The sequence below is a fragment of the Dama dama genome, chromosome 30, assembly GCF_033118175.1.
Source record: "Dama dama isolate Ldn47 chromosome 30, ASM3311817v1, whole genome shotgun sequence".
In the NCBI taxonomy this organism is placed as follows: Eukaryota; Metazoa; Chordata; class Mammalia; order Artiodactyla; family Cervidae; genus Dama; species Dama dama.
Genome location: NC_083710.1, coordinates 75845654 through 75857895, shown reverse-complemented (window position 1 = coordinate 75857895; position 12242 = coordinate 75845654). Strand labels below are relative to the sequence as shown.

Below are 12242 nucleotides of genomic sequence, written 5' to 3'. Positions count from 1 at the left end.
GGTACAGTACTACCCAGACATCACTGGTAGTTTTTTCAAGAGGGTAGATAAAATTGAATCCAGCAAGGAACCAGAACTTGTGCCATTAACATCAGGCATGAATGAAATTGCAGCTTGCCTTCTATCTCCTGCTGATGATCCTTCAGCTCTACTATCTCCCACCTCCTGTCCCTCCTCCAGTCAGTAACTTTTCTTACTTGTTCACTCAGTGCCAGTCACTGTATGCCAGCCTCTGTACTAGACTACTGTACTTTTCAAGGTACTGTACTGTAAGGTTAAAAATGTTTATTTTTGTGTTTGTTTTTTATGTATTACTTGTCTGAAAAGTATTATAAACCTATTACAGTATAGTACTATATAGCTGATTGTGTTAGTTGTGTACCTAGCCTAACTTTGTTGGATTTATGAATAAATTGGACTTTCGAATGTACTCTTGGAATAGAACTCATTTGTATGTAGGGGACTTACTGTATGTTAAATATATATGCATTTAAAATATTGTTTTGATTTGTTCATGAATTGTTTCTCTTAAAGGGCTTATCTGGAGAAATGAATAATTTCTCATATCTTGTTCCTGCAGGAGGAATTTTAAATCGTTTCTTCAAAGACATTGGACAAATGGATGACTCACTGCCCCTGATGTTTCAAGTTTTCATGCAGGTAATGTTAGGAATTCTGTCAAGTTTTCACAGGGAAGAGCAGAGTACCTATTTCTCAAGGCCTTTTCACAGGGGCAGAGGGTGGGCTTTCAGCCTGGTGATGTGTTCTGTTACCTTCAGTAAAAGGCCGTGTTTGTGAGAGAAAGGGGTGGCTGTGATTGGGAGGCTGGTTAACATGAGTAACCCCTGGGGCAGCAGTGGCTACTCAGTCACATCAAGGTTGATCTGAAGCAGCGGACATGCTGGGTGAGTGGTTTTCACTCTGCCTTCCTGGTGTCTCACTGGATTCCCTTTACTGTGAGCACATTCATGACAAAACCAATCACTTCTCATGGAAAGATAGCCTAAATGAACTAAATTATGCACTGTATTACCACAAAGGACAAATACTTATTGCACTGTTCTTTTTTTTTTTTTTTTAAAGCCAGGTATGTTTACTTACAAAGAAAAGATTAGTAATAATGAAGTGAAAATAATACTTTAACAAGGACAATAGAGAGCAGTTATTGAAGATCAGTTCAGTTCAGTTGCTCAGTTGTGTCTTACTCTTTGTGACCCCACGGACTGCAGCACACCATGTTTCCCTGTCCATTACCAACTCCTGGAGCCTACTCCAACTCATGTACATTGAGTCAGTGATGCCATCCAACCATCTCATCCTTTGTCATCCCCTTCTCCTGCTTTCAGTCTTTCCTAGCATCAGGGTCTTTTCCAAGGAGTCAGTTTTTCTCATCAGGTGGCCAAAGTATTGGAGCTTCAGCATCAGTCCTCCCAATGAGTATTCAGAACTGATTTCTTTTAGGATTGACTGGTTTGATCTCCTTGCTGTCCAAAGGACTCTCAAGAGTCTTCTCCAACACCACAGTTCAAAAGCATCAATTCTTTGGTGCTCAGTTTTCTTTATGGTCCAACTCTCACATCTTTATTTTTTTTTTTTTTGTAAAGCCAGGTGAAGGCTTTAAAGGCAAGTACGTTTAAGCCAACAATTTGAGTACAAGATCAAAGTTATCTCAGAAAATGTTTTTTTTTCCTTTTTGTAGGCAGCTTTTCTCTTCACACTTCTATTGCTCTAAGTCTTTAGGTACCTTTTTGTGTATTTTTGTAAAACCTAACAACCCCACAGAAATACCTTTTATCCAGCCTTTGTTTTGTCTGTGAACTTGAGGTTCTAAAGAATGATGTTGGGTCATCTCATCTCTCATCTTCTCTTTCAATATTGTAACTCATATGGAATATTTTTTCTGTTGGTTAATTCTGTCTACTTGTCAGAGATTCAGACTGCAGGGACAGGAAATACATTTATCAAAAGCTGCACAGACTCTAAAATCACAGCTACTCTAAAATGCTTCATAAGTTTGAACCTTTTTCACTTTTCCTAAGGGCTAGTTTGCATGAACTTATTTTAAGGCTTAGAGCTTGCCTGGTGGCTCAGATAGTAAAGAATCTCCCTGCAATGCAGGAGACCTGGATTTGATCCCTGGGTTGAGAAGATCCCCTGGAGAAGAGTACAGCACATCCACTCTAGTATTCTTGCCTGGAGAATTCCGTGGACAGAGGAGCCTGGCAGGCTACAGTCCATGGGATTGCAAAGAGTCAGACACAACTGAATGACTAACATTTTAAGGCCTAGAAGCAGAAATGTCACAATTAGGGTTTATAATTATGTACTGATCATGTTTTTTATCTCAATGGTCAAATACTTTTCAAGTCAAAACTTAGGGTTTCTTAGGCTAGTTTTTATAAAAGGAGCCAAAAGTAATTTCAAAAATTAGCTATGTCAGAAAAATCAGTAATAGGTGGGATATGATTCTAGGCATTCCTGTTAGTCACATGGAAATGCAGCAGTGAATAAGTGACTGCAAACAGCATAGCCTATGGGTAAAGGATTCCACTGTTTACCAACATGAAGTAAACTGAGGCATAGTACTTTTACTGTAAAGATATCTGATTTTTTTCTCTTCAACAAACTTATTTATAAATGTGTACTGATGGGTTTAGCTATGTAATTTATCCCCAGAATCCATCTTTCACTAAAGCAGTGTCATAGTTTGACAGTGATTGTGAATTACTTTAAGATTTTGTGAAAAGTTCTATTTCTTTACTACTGTAAGCTAGGCCAGGGTTGGGTTCTCCAAAGCTGTCTGGCCCTCTGTGTCCTTAGGACATGGTTAGTTAGCCCTAATAATTAGAAAATGTCTCATATTTTTGCATGATGTTTAGAGGGTCAGGGAGAGATGCTACTTGACATCAGAATAAAACATTCTCAGTAGTGTGAGGAGAGAAAAGTCTAATCTAGTAGATTTCCAGTCCCAGTTCTGCCACTTTTAGTTCCATTACCTTGAATTTTGTGACCTCCAGGTGGAGGCATCCTTTAGTTAATTGAAAGTAAAGGTCTGGTGTTTGAGAGAGAAACTTGAGATGAGTTTGGAGCCTGCATATTCTTCACTGAGCAGGTCATAGCTGAATCTGTGATGATAGATAAGATTGCCCAGAGAGAGGGAAGCATTTTTAGGGGCCAGGATCAGAAGCTTATGAAAGCCATGGTATTCAGAGGGAAGCAGAGGAGCTGCACAGTGAACATCAGAGAAAGAGGGGAGGATTTAGGTTGTGGAACTGAGGAAGGACAGGTCTGTTCAATGCAAACAAAAAGGTGAGTCCATGGAAACTTGTTGGTTAATTTGGGATTGGGAGGTGTCCAGTGACTGAGGAGCAGGTTTTAGATGTGAGGAGGCCAGATTGCAAAGGGCTGCAAATCCAGGAGGTGTGGAGGGAGTTGAGGTGAAGACAGGCTACTCCTGGAAGAAGTTTGAATGAAGCAGGAGAGAGGCCCATCTGGAGTGTAGGATCTGAGGAGGTGTTGCTGGTTTTGGGTTTATAGTTTGTGAGTTGGAGGCAGGGCATGAGGTGGGTGGTATTTCCCCCTCTCCCTCCCTCTTTTCAACAAACTGAGATAAGAGTTGAAGCCCTGAGGTATATGGATTAGTCAGACACAAAGTCCTCCTCTTATGAGTCTCTTCCAGCACATCCCTCCCACTCCAGGGGATGGAGACATGCAGAGATTCCCTCCTTGTTGTTGTTCACCCCTTGCTGGCTAGAGAATCCTAATCTCTCTTTCCCATTAATAAAACTTTTCTTGATTTTAATCAAAACCATTAATATTGTTCACAAATGTTTTCTTTTAACGTGTTGTTTTTGTATATACTTCACTAACAATTCATTTCGATGCCACTGACTATGCCAAAGCCTTTGACTGTGTGGATCACAATAAACTGTGGAAAATTCTGAAAGAGATGGGAATATCAGACCACCTGACCTACCTCTTGAGAAACCTATATGCAGGTCAGGAAGCAACAGTTAGAACTGGACATGGAACAACAGACTGGTTCCAAATAGGAAAAGGAGTACGTCAAGGCTGTATATTGTCAGCCAGCTTATTTAACTTATATGTAGAGTACATCATGAGAAATGCTGGGCTGGAAGAAGCACAAGCTGAAATCAAGATTGCAGGGAGAAATATCAGTAACCTCAGATATGCAGATGATACCACCCTTATGGCAGAAAGTGTAGAGAAACTAAAAAGCCTCTTGATGAAAGTGAAAGAGGAGAGTGAAAAAGTTGGCTTAAAGCTCAACATTCAGAAAACTAAGATCATGGCATCTGGTCCCATCACTTCATGGGAAATAGATGGGGAAACAGTGGAAACAGTGTCAGACTTTATTTTTTGGACTCCAAAATCACTTCAGATGGTGACTGAAGCCATGAAATTAAAAGATGCTTACTCCTTGGAAGGAAAGTTATGACCAACTTAGATAGCATATTAAAAAGCACAGACATTACTTTGCCAACAAAAGTCCACCTAGTCAAGGCTGTGATTTTTCCAGTGGTCATGTATGGATGTGAGAGTTGGACTGTGAAGAAAGCTGAGTGCCAAAGAATTGATGCTTTTGAACTGTGGTGTTGGAGAAGACTCTTGAGAGTCCCTTGGACTGCAAGGAGATCCGACCAGTCCATCCTAAAGGAGATCAGTCCTGAGTGTTCATTGGAAGGACTGATGCTGAAGCTGAAACTCCAATACTTTGGCCACCTCATGCGAAGAGTTGACTCACTGGAAAAGACCCTGATGCTGGGTGGAATTGGAGGCAGGAGGAGAAGGGGACGACAGAGTATGAGATGTCTGGATGGCTGGATAGCATCAAACTCAATGGATGTGAGTTTGAGTAAACTCCGGGAGTTGGTGATGGACAGGGAAGCCTGGTGTGCTGTGATTCATGGGGTTGCAAAGAGTCGGACATGACTGAGCCACTGAACTGAACTGAACTGTGATTTGTCAGAAATGGTTGCTCCCAGGATAACATCCTTTTTGTGAATAAGAGGTGCTCATTAGACTTTTTTCCATGGTTGGTGGTGCAGGGTCTCTACTTAGTCATCCTGAGATCATAACCAGCTTGCTTGCTTGTACCAAGAAGGCTGAGCTAGAGTGGGCACAGTTGAATTTCCTGGGATTCACTAGTATACAAAATCTAGCTATTGTGCTTACAGTGGTATCAGCACACCAGTTAATGGTGCAAGAAATAAAAAAACATCCAAGTGATCTTGTCTTTGGAATATATTGAATAATCTGATTTGGTTTTGATGATTCAGAGGTCCACTAGTTTTTTCCTTAGTCTATCAGAAATGCTCAGCAGTTTCATAACAGTAAGTCTTCACCAAGAAGAAGCCAAACTTGAAGCAGATAGAAGATATGTAATAAAAAAGAAGCATCTCCCCAAATTGTCAGCTTGCTGCCATATCTCTAAGGTTATCAATCTTTGGAAAGCCTAGCACTGGGAAGAAAATAGGACAGAAATTGTAGTAGTCATGACTTATTGGTCATATTATTTTAAAAGTACATCTTCAAAAGTAGACCTCAAATACTATTATCAGTATCTGTAGCAACACCAGTATTCAACAGCTACCCAAGGAAAATGCATCAGCACAGCTCCCATGGCCCTTCATTTTGATCTTAACTTTGCTTCCCAGGTAATCTGCCAGGCTCGGGTAGCCATGAAAGTTCTTCACCTGGTAGGAGACATGGTATTAAAACTGATGAATATTATCCAGTCAAATGATGTGTCTCCTAAAATTTATAATTTGGATTTTTTTTCTTTTTTTGGGTAATGGACCTTTCAGCAGGTTTTTTTCCTCTGACAAGTAGTGATGGCACCCCTAGTGGTTTTACTTAAGATCAGACATACAAGGAGGTTTAAGATCTCCTCATGAGGATGAAGGGTATGGCAGGGTGGGATGCATCAGTTAATCTGGTAGCTGTAAGAAATTGTTCTGCTACAGGTATATTATAGGAGAGAGTTTGGACAACTCTATTTTTCTCCACTTATGATTGGAATTTGTTCCTCCAATATTCAACATCTCTTCATTCTGAGTCTTATTTTTATACCACAGTAGAGAGTGGAAGAAACAGGAGAATATTGTTCTACATCCAGATAATGATGTTTGGTTCACAAGGGCTCCTGGCCACAGAGTCACAGTTCTGGATGTTTCCTCTTCCTTCCAACCTCCTCCTCCTTCAGCTGTGGCTCTGGGGTTCCCTGAGTACGAACTGCTCCTGGCTTTTTCCATGACACACACTAACTTCCCAGGACAACTTAGAATGCTCACTTAACCTCCCAGCTTAGTACTTCTTATGTGTAAATTGGAATGAATGTTCTTAATTTTCTCATTCACATGATGGTTGTGAGGATCCTTGGAGAAAACTGATCTGGAAGAGCTGTGAAATGGTAACCCAAGTCTCTGCAATACAGGCATTACCCTCCTAACCTGTCACTCAGAGATATACCCAGGGCTAGCTGCCCTGTGTGACAAGGTGGGGAGGTCCTGGGCTGGAGAGCATGGGATGTGGGTGCTGGTGCTGGGAGGCTTCTTGTTCTTTATCAAGTTGCTTTTCCCCTCCTTGTGCCTCAGTGTCTCCATCTATAAAATGAGATAACACTATTACTCAATAGGGATATTGTGAGGATTAATGAGTTAATGCATGTGAAGTATTGAATGTGCACCTCTGTATTCAGTCAGCACTCAGTAAATGTTGCCTATGGATAAAAAACCAGGAAAGAGGAATTTCCACTTCCAAAGGCCAGCATGTGAATTTTCCTTCTTTTATGGATACTTAGTTTGTAATGAACCACTTTTTTATCCTCACATATGTAGCTGAGGTTTCTGGATTCCTTATCTGTAATACCTGCTTGCTAATCTCTCTAATACTTTCTGACTCATGATAGTTTAAGATTCAAGTCCCACTCTGAGTAAAATATTCTCTTATTTGTTAAAAATTGTAATGCCTGCCCTATTGGGCTACTAAGTGTATCAAAATAGCTAATACCTAGGAAATTCTTCTTATAGTACAATATTTGGCACATGCAATAGACATGTGAAACACCTAAATTTTATTTTTTTGAATGAAAAAGCATTCCCTGCTATTCCAACAAGTCTTTTGAGAAAAGAAGTTTGATCCTAATAAGACAACACATTAATGTTTATCTTTGAGTAGAGTCCTTGACAAGGAGACCTCTGTATCTATTTTTGCTATTTCAGTCATCTCTACTTTTGATTGGTATGGTGGGTGTTATGGTGGCCATGATTCCTTGGATTGCAATACCTGTGATTCCCCTTGGCATCATTTTCTTTGTTCTCCGGCGATATTTCTTAAAGACTTCACAAGATGTCAAATGCCTGGAATCTACAAGTGAGTATACTGGGACTCTCAGGTTGGGATGGCAATACAGACTGGCTTCTGCAGACTTTGTCTTCTGAAATTTCTCAGTAAGTTAACATTAGGTAATTGCATATTATGGCCCCTGTGAATCAGTGTGGCCTGTAAGGCACATGGAACTGGTGGTGTGTTAACTGTAGCTTTATGTTTGAGCACAAGAGGGATGAATGTGAGCACCATGAGGACGGGACCATTTCTGTGCTGTTCATGACTTCCTAACACAGAATAGCCACTAAGTAAATGTTTTTCTTAAAAAAAAAAAAAAAAAAGTTTCATCATGTTGGAACTTCGTAGAAGGAAAATAGGAGATTTTTATTTCCCTGAAATTACCAGAAATGATAAGGAAAGAAGATTGGGAAAAGGAAAGGAGGCATCATGAAATATGCTCATATGTCAGAATTGATACATTCGAAAAATACATTCTCTCACATATTCAGAAGATGGCAAGTAAGTTACAGTTAAATGTTTTAGAAAGACAAGCACTATTGTTTTCAGGTTTGCTCTTTATCATCACTAGTATTTAGAGTGATGCCACACTGTGGGCCCTCCTCCCCAAGGCTGTTCATATAAATGATACTGAAAATATCCCCTTAGGAGGACACAGGAGGAGGATCCATTTAACATGCATTTAGTCTATCACTCCATTCAACTTTCTAGTTTTGGACAAATGGGAAAAACATTTTACGATTAATCATTCTATCCTACTGCAAATTGCAGAGACTGAAATAATTCAGAGCTTATCTCCTCAGTGCACAGACATATTTCATCATTATTAAAGCAAATCATATGGAGAACAGAAGTATAATGTATATTTTACAAGGTATAAGGACAATAACCAAAAAGTAAAGAAGGAGAATGTTTATATCAGAAATGTCAACTGTGGATAATTACTACAAATTAATACCAAATTAACTTTCCAGAACCTAAGCCAAGAAGAGAAACATTATGAGTCCCATGATCTTCCATATCTAGTAGGTGAAAAAATATGAGTTCATCAAGACAAAGGAGTTTTTTTTTTTTTTATAGTATTTGCATATTTTCTTTTCCTTAATACTAAACTGTTAAGAGACATTTGTATTAAGTATTTGTATAAAGGATAGTGGGTGTCATTTTCATAAGAGCTATAGAAAAAGTTCTCAGTCATTGAGAGAAAAACCTAAACTCCCATGAGGTCTGGTCTTGTGAGGTGTTTGGATGGTTGGGGAGCAGTAGAGTCCAGGTGGGTGTGATGTTCTGCTGATGTGACTTGGTTGATGGTAGGACCTGGGGAGGCAGAAGGGGAAGTGATGAGCTCCGTCCAGTCTTTTGTGTAGACAAGGCTTCAGATATTTTATCATTTGAGGCTGCCCATGAAATGGAGTCATTCAACAGTTTTGTGGCAAAGCAGATCTCTGGTACTTTCAAAGAGGGGTTGTTCCAAAAGAAACATTTGGTTAATATTTATACCTAGGGAAAGGGCCACTTCCCATCCATACAGAAGTGGAAACAAGGGCACCTCCTGAGGCTTTTGTATAGAAGCAGTATAGGATTTTCTTACTGTTTGATCTGGAGACTGTGAAAACTTTGGCTCCATCCCTGTGAAATATCAGTTTTTTTTTTTTTTTTTTGCATCCTACTAGACTGCAACACAAGCTTCCCTGGTAGCTAAGCTGGTAAAGAATCTGCGTGCAATGCTGGAGACCATGGTTTGAGTCCCAGGTCAAGAAGATCTGCTGGAGAAGGGATAGGCTACCCACTCAAGTATTTTTGGGCTTTCCTGGTGGCTCAGATAGTAAGGAATCCACCTGCAGTGTGGAAGACCTGGGTTCAATCCCTGGGTTGGGAATATCCCCTGGAGGAGAGCGTGGCAACCCACTCCAGTATTCTTTCCTGGAGAATCCCCATGGACAGAGGATCCTGGTGGGCTACAGTCCATGGGGTCACAAAGAGTCAGACATGACTGAGCAACTAAAGCAGGCAGGCAGGCTGTAACAATAAGTTAACATTAAATTCAATCTGGATGTTCATTCCTCCATACTCCCCAGCTAACTGAATGTGGTGGCCAGTTGGTTAGAACTATTTTTTTAATCTATTTAGGTGGTGGGTCTGTGCTGTAGATAGCAATACCACCATTTTCTCTATGAAGGAACAGATAGTATGTCTTAAGGTCACTGCTGGAGTCACCAGCAAAAAGGACACCTGACTGCTGTGGCCAGAAGGCATAAACCTGCTTCATCCTTGTGCTCCTAAGGACTAGTGATTTTCTGAGGTTTAGTTTCAAATCCTACTGCCCAGATGCCTCTGGAAGCTTAGGTTGACATTTGTCATCTTAATAACAGATCTACAGCTAATTATAATGGAGTTTTCATGCACATTTTTGCAAAAGTGAGCACAACAGTGGTCAGTCACAAAGAAGTACATAAATCTAGGATGGAGTTTGGTTGCCATTCTCTAACTAACTGTTCATTTGGCAGTGCCTGAATGATGAAGCCATGTCCAAATTCTGTCTAAAACGTACTGTGATCAACTATCAATGTCTGCCATGGGCATTGCTAGGGGAGGCTTAGCATGTGTCATGTGTATTCAGACCATAGGTCCTCAACTCTGTGTTCTAAGGGGTTTTTGTGCCAGATTTCCAGGGGCTTTGTTCAAGATAAGCTGCTTAGTAAGATGTTCAGTAATGGCTAAGGCTGTTGGATGTTAGTGAAGTAATATTTGGGGGTTTTAATATATAAACAATAGAGCCGTGAAAAAATGCCTTTGGTAACCATGGGCATCCTTAACTCTGATTACTCTCCCCCTAACTCACTGTAGCTGTGATTAAAAGCACAGCCTTGGGAATAAGAATTGTGTCTGATACTCAGCTCTACCACTTAGGTGGGTTAATTTACTTAATTTTGGGCAGTGAGGGCTCTTAATCCCTCAGTTGCATGAGGGGGTCTCATGAGGATTGCTTGACTTCATAATTGTAGTTTGTTGCTGCTGCTACTGCTAAGTCACTTCAGTCGTGTCCGACCCTGTGCGACCCCACAGACGGCAGCCCACCAGGCTCCCCCGTCCCTGGGATTCTCAGGGCAAGAACACTGGAGTGGGTTGCCATTTCCTTCTCCTTGTAGTTTGCTGGCTACTACCAAAGATACTAGAATATTGAAAGTGAGGGAATTAAGAACATAATAACAACTGGCAGGCCTCACATAGCATAAATGATAACCTGCAGCAGGGCTATCTGCACGCAGTCCCCCTGCAAAGAAAGATCTGCAGAACTGGTGGGATGTGTTCCCAAGTGTCCTCAGGGTTGTGGAGAACACAGCTGTCAGTCATGTGAGCTGTAGGGTTACTCGTGTTTATGAGTGCAGACTGACACCATGACTGTTACACAGTCTGCTTCAGGACAGCGAGCTCAGTCTTTGTAGAAAGAGGATGTTACATTGGGCAAGGCAATACCAGAGTTTTGACATCCCCTCTGCCCCATACTAGCTAATATCCTTTGCAGACCTTCCAGGTCACTCATCCTGGCATCCTGCTTGGCCCTAAGTGGGGTTTGAATGAAGCAGGATAATTTTTCACAGGTCAGTATTCCCACTGGCCCACTGTAGCTCTTGGGTATGAGGTGAGGTAGGTGATGGGGTGTTTGGGTTCCCTGGTATTCAAGGCCAAGATAATATCTGATTTCTAAAGTCGACCCCACCCTCCTACCCTCCTGTGAAAGAAAGTGAAAGTGTTAGTTGCTCTGTTGTGTCCAACTCTTTGTGACCCCATGAACTGTAGCCCGCCAGGCTCCTCTGTCCTTGGAATTCTCCAGGCAAGAATATTGGAGTAGGTTGCCATTCCCTTCTCCCGGGGATCTTCCTGACCCAGGGAAAGAAATCAGGTCACCTGCATTGCAGGCAGATTCTTTACTGTCTGAGCCACCAGGGAAACTCTGCTAGAAAGAATCAGCTGCAGTTTATCTCCTGACAGGGAAAGCAGGTGAGGGAGTCCGTGCTGAAGAGTTCATTCTAAGATCTCCCTGGGTGAACAGCCACATTTGCTTCCTTCTCAGAAGCCTTGTCTGTGATGAATAGTGTTGATGTCCCAACATTTGCTGTGGAAAAAGGACCCTGGTTCTAGTGAGTTTTCTGTGCTCTCCAGAGCTGGATTCTCAGCATTCTCCTGAGAGGTTGATGGTCCTGGAATTCACCTGCATCATCCTTGTGAGCACCCTGCTTCCAGACTGACAGTTCTAGGGCTGGGACACCTGCTGGGGCTGCAAAAAGGCCTGTACAGAACTTCGGGCCTTTCTTGTTTGGAGCATGAGCTCAGCCTGTGTTCACATTACAGACTTGAAAGTGTAAAGTTATAGGAAGCTAAAATAAAAAGTTACTAAATAGAATGAAGAGAGATAAGAGTGTGGATGCTTAAGTAAAACTGCAGACAACAACTGGATAGTCAGAAGCATCAGCAAATCACTGGAGGTTCTTTGCCTGAATTAGATACGAGGGGAAATTATGTCCGGTTCAGGAAAGGGTTTATTCCTTAAAGCAATTTCACAGGTGAGGGCCCCTAACAGTTACAGTTTCTGGTTAGATGTTCCAGGTGGAAAGAGCCCCAGGGTGGAGTGGAAGGTCAGCTGCCCCTAGCCCATCCTATCCTCCCCCAGCCCAGGGGGTCCACTTGCTCTGAGCCCCAGTGTCTCACAGGAGGAAGACCACTCCTTCCTTCTGTATAGAACCAAGGACACTAAGGACAAGAGGAGGTTCTGTGTCTTTGCCCATTTGTACCCCAGTCCCTCTACCACACACATCTGCAGTGCCTGTGTGCATGTTGGTATTGACTAAATTGCCACCTACACAGGCATTCAG

General features: G+C 41.6%; 1 protein-coding gene across 1 annotated transcript in view; it reads left to right on the top strand.

Annotated features, from left to right (window-relative positions):
• LOC133049659 (ATP-binding cassette sub-family C member 4-like) overlaps window positions 1-12242 on the top strand; it is a 204609-nt gene that overhangs the window by 115911 nt on the left and 76456 nt on the right. The window contains exons 20-21 of the mRNA XM_061133820.1: window positions 581-660; window positions 7245-7395. Coding sequence (XP_060989803.1) covers window positions 581-660; window positions 7245-7395 — 231 coding nt within the window. The remainder of the gene's footprint in view (window positions 1-580; window positions 661-7244; window positions 7396-12242) is intronic.